We start from the raw sequence: 20,394 nt of genomic DNA on the forward strand, positions 1-20,394 counted from the left end.
TGAATTAGACTTGGGATATAGATTCCTGCAGAAAGTGGCCTCTCCTACACTTAGAACTGTTTCTGAAAGTAAAGGTTTCCGCCTCTGGTAGGATGACAGAGGAAAAGTCCAGATTAGGAGGGTGGTTCTCGGGCACCTGGGTGGCTCAGATGGTTAAGCGTCTGCCTTCGGCTCAGGTCATGATCCTAGGGTCCTGGGATCGAGTCCCTCATCGGGCTCCCTGCTCGGCGGGGAGCCTGCTTCTCCCTCTGCCTCTGCCTCTCTCTCTCTCTGACTCTCATGAATAAATAAATAAAACATTAAAAAAAATAAAATAAAAAGGAGGGTGGTTCTCAGCCTCGGCAGCACGTTAGAATCACCGGGCAACTTTAAAAATGACTCTAAGTAACTTGAAAATACTTCAAAACTAACTTTAAAAAATAGCTGCTACCCAGCTCAAATGAATGAGATGAGAATCTCCGGAAGTGGAGTGCCTGCATTGGTAGATGCGTGGCCCCCAGGTGATGCCGAATCACCGGGACTTGTTAGGAATGCAGCTGAGTCAGAAACCCAGGGTGGGGCCCAGCATCTGTGTTAACAGGCCCACCAGGTGATGCTGATGCTGCTAAGGAAGAAGGTCAGTTCCCCCTCATCAGCGGGTTGTTGTGGCTAAGCCACAGAGCTGGTGGATTTCGAGTTCACGGGCATCCTTCTCTCTCCTCCCTCAGCCAGTGGCAGCAGGTTCCGGGATACCCGAAATCAAATGCTATCTGAATGGTGTGAAGGTGCCCGGAATTGTCCGTCTCCGGACCCTGCTCTGCAAAGTCTTTGGAGTGCTGTTCAGTGTGGCTGGAGGTGAGGAGAGTCTTTCTGACTTTTAGCCTTCCAAGTATTCCAAGGGGTGAAGGTGACAAGAAGCACTGTGTACGTAAATTAGGTAGATTTGGATTTGAAGGGCCTGCCCTCAAACAGATCTCTGCCCTGTTTGTTGATGGATAATGTAGACGCTGTAAGTTACCAGTCGGATACCTGACTAACACACGTTTAGTTTTGAAGTGGAATGACCCTTTAGTTGGTTTGTGGAGTTTGCTTTTAGCAAAGTCAGCAAGCTTTTTGTGTAAACAGCCAGACAGTAAATATTTTAGGCCTGATGGGCTAAGAGGCAAAATGGGAGATACGATGTAGGTACTTAAACATATATAGCCATTTGAAATAGAGCCATGTGAGAATGTAAAAACCATTCTTCGTTCTCGGGCTATAGAAACAGGCATTGGGCCTGTCTTGGCCCACAGGCTATGGTTTTCTGAGTGCTTATATTAAGGAGTATTTTTTCTGATGTGATGAGTATTTGACTTTTTCTTTTACAAAGTCACGTAATCATCTCTGCTGTACAGTTGTCGAGAGAAAGGTCTACCTAGCAAAGGTCTCCTAACCAAGATAGCTTTCTGTGCTGACTGATGGTCTCCCCCTTTTCCACCTGTTCCCAGGGCTCTTTGTGGGGAAGGAAGGCCCCATGATCCACAGTGGAGCAGTGGTAGGAGCCGGCCTCCCACAGGTAAGAGCTGATGGGCTGGGAGGATACGTCCTTCAGAGGGAGCCCCTGGGGAGGGCCTTGTCCATGGTTGAGTTTGTAACATATCCATTGGGAGCACCTAACATGGCCTTGGAAGCTGATGTCCGTTTGGGTTGATGTGAAACTGTTCCGTCACCCAGCAGAGAGGGTAACTGGTACCCCCGGGTTTTAACAAGGCCCTGCTGAGTACTTGGAGCAGCAACGGGACAGAGAAAGTCTGTTCAAATGAAAGTCACCTGGTGCGCCCCCAGCCGGTGCTGACCACCTGCCCATCAGGCAGTTGATGGATCACCTCCGTGTGGCCAAACCCTCGTAGACGGTTAGCTCGGTTAGCTCTGGTGCTCTGTGGGCAGGGAGTCACCGTGGCTGCGGGTTATTGGCGCAAAGGAGAGAAGACTCTTGTCCATAGCCCGTCTGTTGGTCTCTCTTGTTACTGCGTCCCCTCCCTCACATCAGGCACCGGCCTCCCGGAAGTGAGCTGAGAGGCGGAAGGAGGCCAGCTGAGGACGAGGCGGCAGCGTGAGAACTCGCTGGGCTCATTGGACCCTCGCCGGTTCTTTGGGCCCCTTCTGTACCGACATCCCCTGAGCAGAGTCCACTTCATCTTCTGCAGCAGCTTTCGGTTCCTCCCTCCACCCAGCAGTTTCCCCTTTCTCTGTCTGACTTGTTGACTGTGTACCAAATGTGATTTCCAAAGATCCTAGAAATCTGGGGGGCAGGAAAAGAAGTTCCTTCCAGAAGTAACGTCTTTTTTTTTTTTCCCCACGTTGCGGTTCTGGCCTCTTGCAACACATCTGCCTGGGTGTGCTCAAGCAAAGGGAACTTTCTGGTGCCTGGGATTCCTGTAGCTCTGGTCCTTGTGCACCCCCACCCCCACCCCCACCCATCCTCACTTTGTTTTCTCTTCCTCTAGTTTCAGAGCATCTCCTTACGGAAGATCCAGTTTAACTTCCCCTATTTCCGAAGTGACAGGTATGGAAACCCAACCCAGTTCGTTTGCTACCGCTCAGACCCCACTCCCGTCACCGTAGCTGGCTCCCGGGCTGCCTTGCTGGGCGGGCTGTGGGTGGAACCCACCTGTCAGAGTGGAGGGGGGTAGGAATCTTCTGAAAATAAGTATGAGGGCCAGGCTGGCTTCGTGACTTCTATTTTGTCAAGATATAAGGCTTAGAACCGTCTCAGGCAATGAAGAAGACAGTCCAGTATTGAAAACACGACCAGGGAAGTCCACAGGCGTATTATCAAGAATGTGTTTTATATTCCAAAATGATGTACTTGGTCTGCCACCTTTCTGGGTTGGAAGGTGCTCTTCTGGGTACTTTTTCGCCCTGTGGGATTTGTGCGTGTTACTGATGTGTGCACCCTGCTCGGCCTTTGGAATCGGGGGCCAGATTCAGAGTCATCTACCTTCTCCTGCTGGGGTTCCTGCAGGTCACTGTCACGTGCTCCTGACACTTTCACTGCCGCTGTGGCTTTCTGGGAGAAAGATCTGGTGAGAGTGGGGCTCAGCAGGGACTGACAGAAGTCTGGGCTCTGCCTCCTCAGCTGGTGGCTAAGACCCCACATTCAGAGCAGACTGATGTCAGGGAGCCCCTCCGACTAAGGAGAGTGTCTGGCTCTTAGGGAAACCGTATTTGCCGGGGAGTCTGCCTCACCAGACACCTGCCCTTCGTAAGCCCTGACTGTTCGTGGGTCACAAGACATGATGTTGGTGGACAAGAAAGTGAACACCTGCCTTTTGCGGCCTGAGGACTCTCTTTTGGGTGAATCACCTCTCTGTTCTCCCCGCAGAGACAAGCGGGACTTTGTATCAGCAGGGGCGGCTGCTGGAGTTGCTGCAGCTTTTGGGGCCCCCATCGGGGGCACCCTCTTCAGTCTGGAAGAGGGCTCATCCTTCTGGAACCAGGGGCTCACGTGGAAAGTGGTAAGGAGGACTTTTAGTGAAAGCACCTCCTAAACTTAGCCACCCCTTCTCCCCAAAACTAAACTGGACATTTCTGACTCAGTATAGTCACCTGTCATTTTGATGAGACCAGGAGGGTTGACTTTATTAGAAATTCCTTTGCTCTGGACCCATAACCTCCAAACCATGGACATTTCTGTACGTTTCGTATCAAGGCCCCCCCATCTGCACATCAAATTGCCATTGTCCTCCCTTGATGAACCATCTGGCCTAAAAACGGGAGACCGGCTAGGGTCAGAGGCAGGCAGTGGCGGAGGCTAGACTTGAACCCTACCTGGCCTCCTCCCTCAGACTAGCATGTTCCTTGTCTTGTAGTTACCGTTCCTTTTTGGGCACATGATCTAGTCCACAACAGGCTCTAAATAAAGAGGCTCTCACAATAGGCCATTGAATACACACTTCTCACAGCCCGATTCGCAGTTTTCGCACCCGAGGAGTGCTCACTGCAGTGGCTACCAGGTCTGTGTGTCCAGACCTGGACGTGCGGGGTTTTTTTGGCGGGGGGGGGGGAGGCGGCAGTGGGTTTTCTGAGGCCGCGCCCAGAAGGTAGGACTTGTCACTCCTGAGTGTTCTCCTATTTGTCCCGTCTCCTAGCTCTTCTGTTCCATGTCTGCCACCTTCACCCTCAACTTCTTTCGTTCTGGGATTCAGTTTGGAAGTTGGGGTTCCTTCCAGTTGCCTGGATTGTTGAACTTCGGCGAGTTTAAGGTTTGTTTTGTCCTTTTTTCCATTGTTTTTTGGGGGTTCTGGTTTTTTGTTTGTTTTTACTTGACCCATGAAAATTGTTTTTAAAGTACCAGAGAGCAGTGGTCAGAAGGGTAGGCAGAGCTTCTAATGGGGTCTCTCTGCCCCGTGAGTCTCCTGTGCATGCTCAGTGCTCGGTGTGGGCAGGCTTCCAGCTCTGCTTTGGCTCTCGTAGATGGAAAGCAGATTCACCTCTTATTTCTGTCTTCTCTGCTTCTGTCCCTTCCTGTTCTCATGGGCACTCTGGTTTTTCTTTCTCCCTCCCTTGCCCCTTCTCTCAGTGCTCTGACTCTGATAAAAAATGTCACCTCTGGACAGCTATGGATTTGGGTTTCTTCGTCGTGATGGGGGTCATTGGGGGCCTCCTGGGAGCCACATTCAACTGTCTGAACAAGAGGCTTGCAAAGTACCGTATGCGAAACGTGCACCCGAAACCTAAGCTCGTCAGGTACCTGCTTGCCTCCCGCAGCCTGCCGTGGCTCCCTGAGCTTCGTGTGGACCAGGCCGTCTCTCCCGGGGAAAGCGCTCATGGGAATGGACTCCACTTCTCCCGCCAGCTTTGATTTCGTGTCTGAGACTAAAAATAGAGACAGGGTCGTGGATCTCCTCTATTTGTCAGACGGGCCAAAAGGCTGAGTCTGAGCTTAATTTACATCAGAGGTGCTGGTTGCCTTCCAGCCACAAAGTCAGAAGGGTCGATGAGACTCTTGACCTAAAATGGAAGGCCATTTTGTTCCTCAGAGAGAGGTGCTGTGGTAATGTAGCAGCCCATGTTCCTGGCTACCCACTGTTGACGAACGAGTTGCTAGAATGGAGCAAGTCGCTGACAAGCTCTGCACGTGTCCTGACTGACTCGGGGCTGCTGGTTGCATGCTCTTTGGGGCAGTGAGGGTTAGAGCAGACAGGGTTGTGTTTTTTAGTTCCCGAGGCTGGGGTGTCTTTTTTTATCTTGTAGTAACCGCTGTGCTTTGCTTCCTAGAGTCTTAGAGAGCCTCTTGGTGTCTGTGGTAAGCACCGTGGTGGTGTTTATGGCCTCGATGGTATTAGGAGAATGCCGACAGATGTCTGCTTCGGGTCAAATCGGTAATGACTCATCCCAGCTCCAGGTAACCCCTGTGCACCTGCTGCCTTTGTCCTACACCCCCAAAGAGGAAGAATCCAGAAATGTGTGACTTGCCTCTGCTGATAATAGGTGTGTTTGTTTGTTGCTCCACACCTGTATCAGATTGCTAAGAGCTAGAGGAATCCGTAGGAGCCTTTTCCCGGAAAAGAGAGTGTGCATGCTCTTTTTCACTTTTGTGAAGAGTCACGGCCATCATAGAGGGGAGCTTCTCTCTCTTTTTGTTGAACAAAATTAATTGGAGACAAGCTCAGGAAGCCAACCGTCGCTTGTTCGATGAGCCCCAGTTTACTCTTCTACCTCTTCAACCCTGAAAGGTGCCCACCAACCTCACCCTCACGATTATGAGCATCACCCTTAAGACTGGGAGAAAGGAGTGTCCTGCGTCAGGGTGATCTGCGATCTGGCTCTTTTGGCATTTCCTGGTTCTTCCTGGGTTTAGGTCATTTACTGCCTTATGTTCTTTTTGTTTCTCCTTCTTGCTTCTTAGGAGTATGTAGTATTTTCTAGAACCTTTCCCTGAAAGAGCAGGGTCAGTGAGGGAGGCATTGGAGCTTACTCTGCCTTGCAATTTTTTGGTCCAAGCCAGTGGGTCTGAGAGCTGCATGTGGTCAGCCAGATGCATGGTTCTGGCCTCTAGGGTAGAGGCTCGGGAGTGTTCCCTAAGTATCCAATCTTTTTATTTTTTTTTAAGATTTTATTTATTTGACAGAGAGAGAGACAGCGAGATAGGGAACACAAGTAGGGGGGAGTGGGAGAGGGAAAAGCAGGCTTCCCGCCAAGCAGGGAGCCCGATCCCAGGATCCTGGGATCATGACCTGAGCCGAAGGCAGACGCTTAACGACTGAGCCACCCAGGCACCCCAGTACCCTACCTTCTTGCTGCTCCTGAGTAGCTGCTCACATCCCTCAGGGTTGTTGGGAGCTTTGTCTTGGATGGCTGCCCCTTTGGCATCCCCAGCAACGTCCATGAACAGCAGCATGGGTTAGATCAGGGCTTGGCAAACTGTGGCCCGTGGGCCAGATTTGGCCTTTGGCATCTGCTTGTTTTTGTGTGGCCCCTGAGCTAAAAATGGTTTTCACCTTTTTAAAGAGTGTTTAAGAAAAATAAGAAGAAGAAGAGGAAGAATGTGCAACAGAGACTCTGTGTGGCCTATAAAGTCTAAAATACTTACTATGTGGCTCTTTATATCCACCAACCCGTGTTACTCGTTAGTCCCGAGGCTGCCTCCTTACCAGACCAGTATTTTCCAAACGCGTCCTGTGGAACACTGATACATATGATTCACAAACAAATGGAAAAGAATCCTGTGGTCTAACGGGTTAGCTAGAATTAAATGAGTTGCTCTAAGGACCGCGTAGGATGTCTACAATTCCGTCAGTGTCATGGGTGTTTAGATGTTTATCGTGTGCTAGCTATTCCAGTAAGCACCGCACGGACATGACTTCATTTAGTCCTTGCCCCCACCGTGTTGGCTGGTATCATTATCCCCATTTTACAGGGGAGAAAACGGAGACAAAAGTGAGGTCTTTTTTTTTTTTTTTTAAGATTTTATTTATTTATTTGAGAAAGGGAGAAAGTGAGAGAGCAGCAGAGGGAGAGGGAGAAGCAGACTCCCCCTCCCCCCATAGGGAGCCCGACGATGCAGGGCTTGATCCCAGGACCCCAAGATTGTGACCTGAGCTGAAGGCAGACACGTAACCCACTAAGCTACCCAGGCACCCCACAAAGTGAGATCTTGACCATGATCTCTCAGTGGTATACACCATGAGCTCGGCATTACTCACATTTCACAGGTGAGGCTTCCAGGATGAGCTGCCGCTCCCACAGTCGCTGGAGAGGGGCAGAGTCAGAGGCCAGTCTGTCTGATGCAGGAGCCTCTGCTCTGCCCTCAGCTGGTTCTCTGATCTCCAGCAAGGCTGCGATGCATCTCAGCACATTCGACTGCAGGACTCTTTCCAGGGAGGCCTCAGGACCGGGGTTCCTCCCGACATAGTTTGGGAAACACTGCATGCGTGGATTGTTTCGTGGTCGCCTCGTTCCTGAGCCACACACATTTCTCGTTGGGCAGCCCCTCCCTGCCAGGTTCCGCCAGGAGGGGGCACTGCCCTGCTTCCCGCGGCGGTCCTCCTCCGCACTTCACAGTGCGTGGGGCTCTCAGGCCAGGCTTCCAGCAGTTATCACTTACAACGTGAGCACCACGAGAGGAAGCAGAGCCGGATCCACGGTGAATTTCATTGTCGTAACTCAAGAGCCCTCGTCCCGATTCTTTCATTCTCGAAGCGTAAGGAATACAGTATCACGGTTGGCTGCTCTTGGCTAGAGATCGATTTTTTGCCACCTGTTTCATTTCCGGGTAAAGCTTACAAGCCAGACTTTCTCGACCCCACTAGAGACCTCCCGCTCCAAGACTTTGAGCGCCCTGATCAGGTATAATGACTTCGTAATGACCTCGTACTGACTCTCCAATTCTTCTGTCTTAGGTCACATCAGAAGATGTCAACTCAAGTACCAAGACCTTTTTTTGTCCCAACGAGACCTACAACGACATGGCCACACTCTTCTTCAATCCCCAGGAGTCTGCCATCCTTCAGCTTTTCCACCAGGATAGTGAGTATCTGTGAGCCTGCCCGTTCTTAGGTGATTGATTTTTTTTTTTTTCCTGCAGGGAACATGATGATTCCTCTGCCCCTGCTGTTGGCCCACAGACACAGCCAGGCTTACCCTCAATTCTGAGCAAAATAGGAGTTTTCCTTTGTACTAGCAACCCAGACAAGGCTGGAGTCTCTGCCTCCAGTGTTGGAGGTGAACTGGTTGGGGTGTGGAAGGACCTGGAAGGGGCCAGAGCAGCCCGGCAGGCCTTGGTGGCGTCTGGTGGTGAGACTCAGATGGGTTCTTGCCTCGCAGGTACTTTTAGCCCCGTCACTCTGGCCTTGTTCTTCGCCCTCTATTTCCTGCTTGCATGTTGGACCTATGGCATTTCAGTTCCAAGTGGCCTTTTTGTGCCTTCCCTGCTGTGTGGAGCTGCTTTTGGACGTTTAGTTGCCAATGTCCTTAAAAGGTAAGTGTGTGCGTGTGCGCGTGTGAGCGTGCCCGGGTGTGCGTGGGCACAAGTGTGCGAACCTTGTGATTCCAAGCCATAGTCTCCGCTTCTTTCTTGCCCAGCTACATCGGCCTGGGCCACATCTACTCGGGGACCTTTGCCCTGATCGGTGCCGCAGCTTTCCTGGGCGGGGTCGTCCGCATGACCATCAGTCTCACGGTCATCCTCATTGAGTCTACCAACGAGATTACTTACGGGCTCCCCATTATGATCACTCTGATGGTGAGTGCTCCTCTTCCAGGCCTGTCCCCGGTGCAGGGCCAAGTTCACCCCCCCAGCAGCCTTTTTTCAAGTCTTTGTTTTGTGTCTCAGGTGGCCAAATGGACAGGGGACTTTTTCAACAAGGGCATTTATGATATCCACGTGGGCTTGCGAGGTGTGCCGCTCCTGGAATGGGAGACGGAGGCAGAAATGGACAAGTGAGACCATGACTTCCATCTGTTCTAGTTTCAGAGTTTATGACCTCGGGCCTGAGGGGTGTGTGCATCAGAGTGGGAAGTGGTGATTAAGATTCTGGGGTGGGAGTCCAGTGAACCAGTAGATAACTCCCGGAAACAGCTGGGTGTGTCTGGGAGCTGGGGGGTGGAGGCCGGCAGCTGCTGCGTGGTTTGATGTAGCTCCGATGTGGCCTTCTTGTTGGACCTGACAGGAGGTCTCGATCAGGTCTATGTTAGGACTGCACGTTTCCGCTAAGGGTCTGCTAAGCCCGATGAGCGAGGACCAGCCTGCCTCACACATGCCCCGTGAAGTGTCATGCCAAAAGCAGGGATTATTCTAGGCATAATCGCTGATTTATCCATCAGCCTGCAAATGGTTTGGGCCTTCTGTGTCCAGGGACCCCACAAGGCCTTTATGGTCCAACAGAGGGATCAGCAAACTTCTGTAAAGGGGTGGATAGTTAATATGTGCAGCTTTGCCAGCCATGTGGTCTCCGTTACAACTAGCTATAGATAATATGTAAATGAGCGGGAGAGGCCAGATTTGGCCTGGCACCTGCAGCTGCCACCTGGTTTAAAGGAACAGCCCATACTTTTTTTTTTTTTTTAAATTCTAGTAGTACCATTAACAATTCAGTGATGATATGAGGAATGTGCCATGGAGGGCTGAGGAGGGGATGGCTATTCACCTGGGCAAGTAGGTGGCATTTGTGGTAAGGGGACATCTTGTATTGAACTGAGGAAAGGCCCACCAGTTTGGCAGAGCAGGGAAGGGCATTCCGGGCATGGGGAAGGGCATTTGCACAAGGATAGAAGTACAGACGAACGTGTGTGTTCAAAGAACCACTAGAGCTGGCTCAGAGGAGGGAGCCCGGTGGTCCGGGCCGTGCAGGAGATCCAGGGCTCGCTCCTGGGATACCGCGGGCTCTCTTGTGAGGCAGGACCACTTTCCTCCCTTCCCCAGACTGAGAGCCAGTGACATCATGGAGCCCAACCTGACCTACGTCTACCCGCACACCCGCATCCAGTCTCTGGTCAGCATCCTGCGCACCACGGTCCACCACGCCTTCCCGGTGGTCACTGAGAACCGGGGCAATGAGAAGGAGTTCATGAAGGGCAACCAGCTCATCAGTAACAACATCAAATTCAAGGTACAGCAGCCCGAGAGGAATGGTGGGTGAGAAATAAGCAGTTCCTTGATGCACACGCTGATCTGGCGCCTGCCACACCCCCGTAGATGGGGGCGCTGGTTGGCTCTCAGGGAGAATCCACCTCTTCATTATGTGTGGCAGCAAGTGTAGACGTGATAGCGAGTGTGGACGTCATTAGGCCGTCAGGACATGTGTCCGTTGTCACCCCAGCAAGCGTGCAGATGGATTTTTTGTTTTAATCGGCATTATTTATGGCATGTAAGTGGTATCAGGAGGTTTCTAGAGTTGCCTGTGACAGAAATGGACTTCGGCCTACCTAAGAAAAAGAAATCGGCTGGAAGCTGCAGGACCGACAGGGGAGCTGGAGGACCAGAGGCCTCCCGCTGGGCGTGCAGGCGGCTCGCAGACACCCTGGAGGGTGTTGGGAGGCACGGGGACCAGCCCTTGCTCCTGAGTTGAAATCCAGGCAGAGGGAGAGGCCCTCACTCAGGCCATAAGCCCCCGTGGCTCTGGGGGCCGGGGCACGTCCATTGTCAGTCCCACCACAACATGATGTAGGAGAGGGGTTCACCCTGGAGAGTTGAAGTGCTGTTCCCAAACCAAAGGAGTAGGGAAGTTGGGCTGGCAGAAACCGCGGGTTCCAGAGGCTCAGAGAGACTCCCTTCAACCCCAAGCCCCTGAGCCACTCCGAAGATGCCTTGCACTTCCTATGTCAGCACGTGCTTGTCGCCACTGTCACCTGAATCTTTAAGCTGCATTAGGTGCCATGGTGGTGTGCCCGGGCCAGCAACCCATGGCCTGCCCGGTAGAAACCTCTGTCCCCATCACCCCTCCCCACGCACAGAAATCCAGCATCCTGACCCGGGCTGGCGAGCAACGCCGACGGAGCCAGTCCATGAAGTCGTACCCGTCAAGTGAGCTGCGAAACGTGTGTGATGAGCACCTCCCCTCCGAGGAGCCGGCCGAGAAGGAGGACCTCCTGCAGCAGATGCTGGAGCGAAGGTGAGAGCACAGCCCCCCACCGCACGCACCTCCGCCTGCAGGGGCTCACGAAGGGGCTCACGAAGGGCAGCGCACTGCTCGGAGGCAGCTCCCGAGCTTCTGGGGGATTTGGGGAGTTGGTTGGGGCCGTGGGGGGGAAGCAAGATGCAATCCTGCTGAGGGTATGCTAGGCAGCGTCTGGTTTTTATGTAACAGATACACTCCCTACCCCAACCTATACCCTGACCAGTCCCCGAGCGAAGACTGGACCATGGAGGAGCGCTTCCGCCCTCTGACCTTCCACGGCCTGATCCTGCGGTCACAGCTCGTCACCCTGCTCGTCCGAGGAGTTTGTTACTCAGAAAGTCAATCAGTGAGTCTCTGCTCTGCACCGGGATTCGGGAAGGCACGAGGGTGCTAGGAGCACAGTCCCTGTGCCTCGAGGCGGATGGGAGCTAGTACGTGGGGAGCCTGTGTGCCAGCGGGCGGCTGTCCTGCAGTCTGTGCAGCCCCACGGCTCCCTCTGCTGCTCTCAGCGCCTCTCAGGGGGCACTACGGTGGGGGGACGCCCCAGTGACCCTCCCCTCAGTCTGTGCACTGCCTCTTAGGTGTCCTTTCAGCCTGGAGACTTTTTTTTTTTAAGATTTTATTTGCGAGCGAGCACACACGTGCGCAAGCACAGCAAGGGAAGAGCAGAGGGAGAGAGGGAGAAGCAGACTCCCCCGAATCTGAGCAGGGAGCCTGATTCCGGGCTCCATCCCAGGACCCCGGGATCATGACCTGAGCCCAAGGCAGAACCTTAACTGACTGAGCCACCCAGGCGTCCCAAGTCTGTAGACTTTTAATATAGTTTCTACACTTTCTGGTATAAGGGAACTTTTTTACATGCTTTTTTTTTTTAAATGTTCTTCCTATTAATTCCCTTGTAATTTTTTTTTTCCTTTCGTTTGGTTTTTGTAGAGATAAGCAGGGGTGGGTAGGGTATGTTGTTCAAAGTGGTCCCTATAGTGACCTGAAGACCCACTCGTCCCCACACACTTCACCCCCTTTAGAGAGAACCTGAAAAGGTTGCCCAAAGGCCTGCTTTCCAAACGGACTGTCCTGGTTCAGCTCTTGGCCGCGGAGGCCAGCCCTGCAGTCACTTGTGGTCCTGCTGGCCTGTGGAAGAGCAGCTAGCATGGGGCGGGACAGGAAGGCCACAGGGGGAGGGGCTGGGGCTTGGAGGTGTGGTCGGTGGTGTGTGGGGCACAGGAGGGGTGATGTGGGCTAGGTTGCAGAGGCCTCGCCTTAAGGCAGAAAGTAGCTGGAGCTGAGCTGACCAAGCGCTGGGAGCTGGGTGCCGCTGAGCAGGCGGCTGGGGCGGGGGCGGGGGGGGCAGTGTGTGGAGAGAGGAGTTACGGGCGAGCCATCAGGACAGAGCGGCGACCAGCACTGTGGCCACTGTGCCCAGCCTGAGAGCCATGGTGGCGGCCCAGGTGCCCCGTGAGGGCCGAGGGGAAATCCAGAAGATTTGTTACCGTCCCTCGGGATGCAGGGATGGTAACAAAGCTGCCGTGTCCAATTAATTGCCACAAACCGGGTGGCTGCAATCAGCAGAAATCTCTTCTTTTCACAATTCTCAAGGTCAGAGTACGAAGTCCACACGTCAGCAGGGCCTCGCTCTCTCGGGAGGATCGCTCCTTGCCTTCCTCGTTTGGGGGGCTACCAGCCATCCCTGGCACTCCCTGACCGTAGACAGGTCCCTCCAGCCTCTGCCTCCGTTGTCACGTGGCCTTCTCCCTCTGTGTCCTCCCCTCTTCTTAGAAGGACACAGTCATTGGGTTGACGGCCCACCTTAGTGCAGTCTGACATCATCTGAACTTGCTTACGTCTCCAGAGACCCTGTTTCCCACATGGCCACACACACAGGTGCAGGGGCTAGGACTCAGACACGTCTTTTGAGGAACACACGTCAACCTGAGACCTATTAGCTCTTTTCCCGTTTAGACTCCGGGACAAGCCATGTCCATTTTACAGACGAGGAGAAGCAGGATCAGAGAGATTAGGAGACTCGCCGAGGGGGGCACAGCGAGGCCTGGCTGGGAACTGGCGTCAGTCCACAGGGGTCTCACGACAGAGCCCCCAGTTCTGCACCGCCTCACACCAGGTGGCGCCGTAGCCAGCTGTGTGGACGTGGAGGGGGAGGGGCTCTCCGTGTGCCCCTGCCGCTTGCCGTGCTGGGTGCAAGGACCTGTCTCGCTTGGGATTGCAGAGCGCCAGCCAGCCGCGCCTTTCCTACGCCGAGATGGCTGAGGATTACCCGCGGTACCCCGACATCCACGACCTGGACCTGACGCTGCTAAACCCGCGCATGATTGTGGTGAGCAGGGCTGTCCCTTTGGGGCAGGGCCCCCGGAGAGGAGCCGGCCGCTGCTCGTCCGTGCGTTCGCGCCTCATCCCGGGTAGGGCGCAGGTGGCCAGAGGTGACTTGTGTTCTCTTCTCTGCAGGATGTTACCCCGTACATGAACCCTGCGCCCTTTACTGTTTCACCTAACACCCACGTCTCCCAAGTCTTCAACCTGTTCAGAACGATGGGCCTGCGGCACCTGCCCGTGGTGAACGCCGTGGGAGAGGTGAGTCTGACTTCCCACTGTGCCCGCAGCCACGCCTGCCTTCCAGAAAGGACCCTGCCCCCCTCTGCGTGTGAGTCAGGGCTTCCCAACCAGCAGGGTTTCTCGGACTAAAAGCTTTTCTGCCCACTGTGCCTCCTGTGTGTTTCTGACGTACACTCTCCACTCGGCCGGTAGGTGTCACCAGGGTCACAGCTGCTGAGGAAGAGCGTAGGGCAGGCGTCCCCAGTGTTCCTCTCCTTCACCCTTCATCAGGCCTGCGCCTCCTGAGGCGGGGTCCGCTCCCCACCCGCGCTGGGCATTTATGACGTTAAATGAGAGAATTTCAAGCAAAATGCTTAGAGAGTTTTATTTTATTTGATTTTATTTTTATTTATTTTTTTTTTAAAGATTTTATTTATTTATTTGACAGAGAGAGACACAGCGAGAGAGGGAACACAAGCAGGGGGAGTGGGAGAGGGAGAAGCAGGCTTCCCGTGGAGCAGGGAGCCCGATGCGGGGCTCGATCCCAGGACCCTGGGATCATGACCTGAGCCGAAGGCAGACGCTTAACGACTGAGCCACCCAGGCGCCCCGCTTAGAGAGTTTTAAAAGATCCAACTACGTACAACTAGTAATCAGTGCTGCAGACTTTCCTGGTTTTCTTTTTTCTTAGAACTCCATTGTTTTCTTCATTACACAGTTATCGTGTGGTTGTTTAAAAAAAAAAAAAGAAAAGAAAATATAGAGAAGCAGAATACAAACAAAAAATAAATACCAGCCCTTAGCTCCTTTGTCTTTTTTCCTCTGCGTCTACAAGTAGAGATTTTACGTGTCCTTTTTTTTTTTTTTTTTAAGATTTTCTTTACCTGACAGACACAGCGAGAAAGGGAACACAAGCAGGGGGAGTGGGAGAAGGAGAAGCAGGCTTCCCGCAGAGCAGGGAGGCCCACGCGGGGCTCGATCCCAGGACCCCGGGATCATGACCTGAGCCGAAGGCAGATGCCCAATGACTGAGCCCCCGAGGCACCCTGTCACGTGTCCAGCCTTAATGAGGGCGTTGTCACCACCTGTACTAACATCCTCGTGGTTTGTGTGACCTGTAGGAAATGCCTTTCCGTGGCAGGAAACATTCGCTTTCGGTATTTTAACGGGCTCGACGGCATCCCACTGGCTGGCTGTCCACTGACTTATCCAGCCGTCCTCTGTAGGGGGACATGTAGCTAAACATCACTGCCGTGATCATCCTCTTGAGGCTTTTGCTGTTTGTCACCAAGTCGCCCTTCAGGAAGTGAAACCTCTCTAGACAGGGACCTCCGGCAGAACGCTGGCCCAGCCCGGCCTGTTCTTCTGTGGGCGTAGTTACAGTGGGTCCAGCTGTGTTCCTTGAAACACAAGCACACGGGAGGTTCGAAAACAGTTTCTGGTGCTCAGCACCCACGTCACTAAGACATAAGCGGCGGCAGCTGCAACAGCTGTGAAGACCTCTGATTTCCACAGCGTCCCTCCCTTCTGACCCCATCTGCCTGGAGATGGCATCAGATCCTGCACATTAAGGGTTCAGCCCCATAAGACAGCCCCCCCCCCCGCCTCTTCGGATGCCAATCAAAAGTCCAGGTTGTCACCTGGGGTTCTGGCCAGGTGCCTGTAAATTGGAGGTTCCCATGATCTGCTTCTAGAACTCAGGAAAACAGTTTACTTACCAGCTGATCGGTGTACCATGAAAGGATGTGACCTAGGAACGGCCAGATGGAAGAGATGCAGGGGGCAGGTGTGTGGGAAGGGGTGCCAGGCTTCCACACCCTCTCTGGCACACTGCCCTCCTGGCGCCTTCCGTGTTCACCAGTGTGGAGGCTCCCCACACCCCACAGTTCAGGAACTTTGTTGATGGCTTCATTGTGTATGTCCGTGAGATTGATCACATCATGGCCACGGGTGATTGATTCAACCTCCGGCCCTTCCCCGCCCACAGATGGGGGTTGGGACTGGAAGAGCCAGTCCTCTAGCCACATGGTTGGTTGCCCTGGCAACTAGCTTCCATCCTTAGGGACTTTCTAAAAGTTTATCATTCACATAAACTCAGGTATAGTTGAAAGGGGCTCATTATGAATGGTAAAGGATGCCGTTCTTACTCGTCACTTAATTCCCAGAGTTTTTAGAGCTCGTGCAGGAACTAGGATGAAGACCAAACACGTATTTCCTGTTATAAGTCACTGTATCACAAGGACTCCGGTAGTGCTGAGAGATGGTATTTATGAGCCGCAGTGGGGTCGCGGGGTCTCGGCTGCTCGGGAACCGGCATTGGGCTGCGTCTCTTGCGTGCATGCTTGAAGCAGGCGGCGGGTGATGGGAACTGAGGTGGCTAGTGAGCGTGTGCCCTGTTGAAAAAGACATTCAAATTCAGAGTTTAGCTGGCCTGACTAAAATTTCTCTTGGAGGTGAATTTGTCCCATTGGCCTCCAGGTGACGAGCCCTAGTTACCTGTTGATCTCCTTGTCATCTGGAGACTGGGTAGCCTTGAAGTGCGCAGCGTGGCCAGCTTGATACGTCTGTCCCAGCGCTCTGCGGGACGGGCCTCTGTCGCCTCTGCTTACGGTGCCTCTCAGGGCCAGCCCTGTCCGCTCCCGGTCCTGCCCCAGCGGGTTTGCTCTGCAGGTGACGGGGGTCTTTTCCTCCTTGTCCTAGATCGTTGGGATCATCACTCGACACAACCTGACCTACGAATTCCTGCAGGCCCGGCTGCGGCAGCATTACCAGACCATCTGACGGCCCAGCGCGGCCCTGCTGCCACACGCCAGCCTGCCCTGTCCCGGAGCTGCCCAGGGAGGCGGCTCGCTCGTGCTCCGTCGCCACGGCCGGCTGGGGCTGTTCCAGGACACGGAAGATTCCCACTCACCCACTCGCTCAGAAGCCTCCAGTCATCGAACACTTCGCCGGCCAGCCGTCCTGGGGATGGTGTTGAACCGCGAGAGCCTGGGCCTGTCTGACCTTCTCAGCAAGTATCTTCCTGTTTCCTGCTCCCCGCTCTCCTGCCGTCCAGCATGGGTCCCGGCCCCAGGCCCCTCCACCCCACGCGTGCCAGGACCAGAGGGGGCGTCAGGCCTCGGCCACCAGGGAGTGACGCCCAGAGCAGTTTTCCTGCCCCCTCCTGCTGCTCTGCTACGGAACCCAACTGTTGCCTTCAGCGGACAGGAGGGGCTTTGCCAAGGCAGGTGCTGGGGCTAAGGCCAGCTGCAAAATGCAGTGAATTACCAAATTTAGGGACTGAGCCACTGAGCTCACCCATGTTTCAGGGGGGCCCTCCTGCGTCGGGACTCTGGACAGGCGCACCGGTTCATTTGAAGGGAAACACGGCTTCCTGGGGGAGCTGCTGCTCTGGGCTTGCCCCCGTGGTCACAGCCTCCTCGGAAGCGCCACCCTCCAGGAGCACAAGTCCCACGGACCGTCCCTGAAGGAGAAGCCTGACGAGATGCTCCGGCTTACAGCCACCCTAGTCTTTAGCATTTCGGCTTCTCTCCTGGTGACTTGTGTTTTCCATGGTCCGTCCCTCGTTCCTCCCCTCTGCACTGAGTTACTAACTTCCCGTGAGTTCTTACACGTGTCTTCCTGGTGAGGCAGCCACAGCCCAGGTGTCGCCCCCCGCCCCCCCCCCCCCTTAGCTAAAAGCAGGGCACCCCGTGATAAAACTGCTCGACCCAACTCTGGGGAACGGTTCAGTTACCTCTGGGATGGGTAGAAGCCAGTCCTGGGCCAGTGAACACTACAGGCCCGTGATGTGGCCGAGAAGCCCGCGTTGGGACAGTACAGATGGCTTATTCCAGGAGGAGGGCGTGTCCCCGTCACACGCCTGTCTCACCCCCCTGCTGCTGCTAGCCATCCCCAGCCCACTGAGGGGCCCAGACATGGAAACTGTGCTGCCAGGGGGCTGGGTTGGGAGGGACACCCACCAGCACGTGCCCCAAGGCCTGAGCATGAACCCCTGGAAGGAAGCCTCTCTGTCTCTCCAGGCTGGGGGGCCCTCTCTGACCAGGCCCCCAAAGTGAACACTTGGGTGTTGGGTATTTTGCACTTACTTTCCTCCTAACCTCTGCTCTCCCCCTACTTGCATCCACACCCTAGGCCCGTTGCTATGCAGCCCTGTGACAGATGCGCTTTGGGACTCAAGATGGCATTCATTTGCATTTAAGCTTATGTTGGGTTTTTGTGTGTGTGAACCGTGGCAGTTCCCCAAGAGCATGGCCTGCCCTCGACAACGCCGTCCTCTTACCCTCTGCCTCCAGGCTGACGTCTGTTGCCAGGACTGCCATGCAGCCTGGGAGTGGGTGCACGTCTTGGCATGGCCAGCCCAGGTCCTGTGCTCAGCACGCTCTGCTCCCCTAAGTGAGGGGGCTGCTTCAGGTCTTTTCCACCTGACTGTGGCCCCACACACACTCCATCCTTCCTATTTTCTTATCTCTTTGACCAAAAATACTTTGACTTCTAAATGTTTCAGCTTCCTTGGATGCATTTGACTTGTGAAATGTGGAGGGGACCCCCAATAAGTCGTTGGGGAAATCACAAGGACCAAAAAGGCAAACCCTTCTAAAGGTGATTGTGTTCAGCCCGCTGCCACTTTATTTTAAGGCAGCCTTCAGAGCTTGGCCACATTATTCCTTCCTTTTATTACAAGGGACACCAGTTGCCCAAGTCAGGAGAATGTGGGGACCGCCCATCACAGAAACGGAATCCCCTCTTCCCACCCCTCAGTGAAATTGGCAGAACTAAGGTCCTGCGGGGGAAGCCTCTGGCCTCCAGGGCTCTGGGGTCACTAGCTGCCTGCCTCGAGGCCGCCCTGGGTGATGGTGTTGGAATTTACCCCTTGTGCACATCCAGTCCCCAGATACTTCATTGCCACTGAATAGCCCAGAGGTGGCTGGCAGAACACACACACCCCCTGCCCGTGAACTGACTGCACGGCGGCGAGGTCTCAGACACAGGCCTCTCTGGAAAGGCACGTTGCTTCTTGTCCTCCACCGGTGTCTGCCCTTATCAGATAAGCCCAAAGACAACCACTGCCCCACTTGTAACAAATAACTGGAAGCCTCACTCTGATAGTTAGAAACCCACGTTGTCCACATCCCACCTGTTACCAGCCCCGTCGCCCCCTGGTGGTAGGGTACGTGCGTGCGCGTGCTTGCGTACCCCCCACACATGCACACAAGCCAGAGGGGGCTCGGGGGGGCTAGAGACGGTTTGCTGAGTGCCTGCCGTCTCCCGCTTGGTGTTTCACGTTCCCCAGCCGAGGAGCCTGGGAGGTAGGGAGCCAGAGTCCCTCCCGGCCGTGGGACCTTGGCAGTCGGGAAGGATTTGCTCATGACCTTGTTTAACGAGCGGTTCCTGGCTGGGATGGACGCTTGCTTGCTTGACCCAACCAACTATATGACGTTTCTGATGCAAAATTGTGTAGTGACACGACCGTCGGAAAGAAAGAAACCTCTGGAAAGGCCAGAAGCGCCGTCCCGGGCCCTGTAGCATCAATGTGCAGTATTACCCCACGGCTCCCGAACGTGGCAGGCTTCTTTCTGTTCAAACTGTTGGTTTAGATAGTAATACTAGCTACTTCTGTTGTGTACATACGTTGTATTTTTTTTAATTTGCAAAATTCTATTTTTATTTGAACTTTTGGAACTTGGAGGTTCTCATTGTAACCGTAACATGTCAGAATAAAGTGTCTTCATCTGTCTCCACAGTGCTTGCTGTACAAGGGTACGTGGTTTTCATTTTACTCTCGCTTTCTACTATGTAAAACTCGAAGAGCCGGAGAGTAGACTTACAGTCTCAGAGGTCTCCTTCCAAATCTTTGACTTCATTCCCAGGGGAATGCTACCGACTTAATCCTTAGTACAAATCACGAAGTCCCCGGTTTTCTGTCTCCCTTCAAATCAATGCCATGTGATCTTGTTTACGGATGTTTTTCTCCTGTAAAAACCTACCTATTCCCTCAGCTGCCGCTACCCCTAGCGGGAGATGGAGGACCCGTGTGTGTTCTGACAGCGCTGTGTTTAGGCATCTGCCCCACTAACACGTTCCCTGATATCCAACCAGAAGTACAAGCAATTTCTGGCTTCTGTTTTGCCAGAAATAGGATTTTCTTGGTCTCCGGTTGATCTGCCTCAAGTTGCCATTTCACCAGTCCTAGAAATGGTGTCCGTCTGTGCCGTCCCCTCCACCTGTCCCCGGGTTTCCCGAATTCCAGGGACACTTCCTGTGCACTCAGCACTGTCCATTCCATTTGGGGGGGACCCACTGTGTCAGTGACCCCTTGGGAGTCAGCCCAGTTCCCCACACTTCCCTCCTAGCAGCTCCCACTCCCCGGACCTCGGGAGCCGAGTTTGGATGCTTTTTCCTGTCTCTGCGCCTGTCTTTATAAAGTCTCTCTGCTTCTTGGTTTTCCGCCCTTCTGTGTTCAAAGTCCACGTGGAGAAGATTTTTGTTGGAAGTGGTTAGATTAGAGGTCCTTCACCCACTCCACTCCCTAACCGTCAACTCACTTCTGGCCTCCCCCTCCCCCTGCAAAGAGTGAACGACTTCTTTATTCCCCCTTTTCCTGATTTCTGTACAAGACCAAGACAACTGGGCTGACGTTACAGAGCACGGACTTTGCCATGTGCTTCAGTCGTGCTGAACAGGCATTGACCTTCAAGGAGTTTACAATCCAGGGACAGAGACATGACTGCCTACCAAGGCAAATTGTCTTGTATTACAATAGTTATAC

General features: G+C 53.8%; 1 protein-coding gene across 5 annotated transcripts in view; it reads left to right on the forward strand.

Moving 5' to 3' along the window:
• Positions 1-19,368, forward strand: part of CLCN6 (Cl-/H+ antiporter 6) — a 30,214-nt gene extending 10,846 nt beyond the window's left edge. Inside the window, exons 7-23 of one of the 5 annotated variants that reach the window (XM_081817490.1) lie at positions 708-834; positions 1,467-1,534; positions 2,466-2,524; positions 3,344-3,476; positions 4,110-4,223; positions 4,541-4,707; positions 5,239-5,365; positions 7,863-7,989; positions 8,287-8,440; positions 8,545-8,704; positions 8,795-8,901; positions 9,884-10,070; positions 10,915-11,072; positions 11,268-11,424; positions 13,303-13,410; positions 13,539-13,664; positions 15,791-19,368. In XM_081817490.1, coding sequence (XP_081673616.1) covers positions 708-834; positions 1,467-1,534; positions 2,466-2,524; positions 3,344-3,476; positions 4,110-4,223; positions 4,541-4,707; positions 5,239-5,365; positions 7,863-7,989; positions 8,287-8,440; positions 8,545-8,704; positions 8,795-8,901; positions 9,884-10,070; positions 10,915-11,072; positions 11,268-11,424; positions 13,303-13,410; positions 13,539-13,664; positions 15,791-15,799 — 2,088 coding nt within the window. In that variant the 3' untranslated portion in view covers positions 15,800-19,368. Of the gene's footprint in view, positions 1-707; positions 835-1,466; positions 1,535-2,465; positions 2,525-3,343; positions 3,477-4,109; positions 4,224-4,540; positions 4,708-5,238; positions 5,366-7,862; positions 7,990-8,286; positions 8,441-8,544; positions 8,705-8,794; positions 8,902-9,883; positions 10,071-10,914; positions 11,073-11,267; positions 11,425-13,302; positions 13,411-13,538 lie in introns of those variants that run through there. The other 4 variants (XM_006735515.3, XM_081817489.1, XR_004076384.2 and 1 more) reach the window with 4 other exon arrangements.
• The last annotated feature ends 1,026 nt before the right edge of the window (positions 19,369-20,394 follow it).

This window comes from Leptonychotes weddellii, chromosome 4 (assembly GCF_054177405.1).
Source record: "Leptonychotes weddellii isolate Sample4059 chromosome 4, ASM5417740v2, whole genome shotgun sequence".
Classification (NCBI taxonomy): Eukaryota; Metazoa; Chordata; class Mammalia; order Carnivora; family Phocidae; genus Leptonychotes; species Leptonychotes weddellii.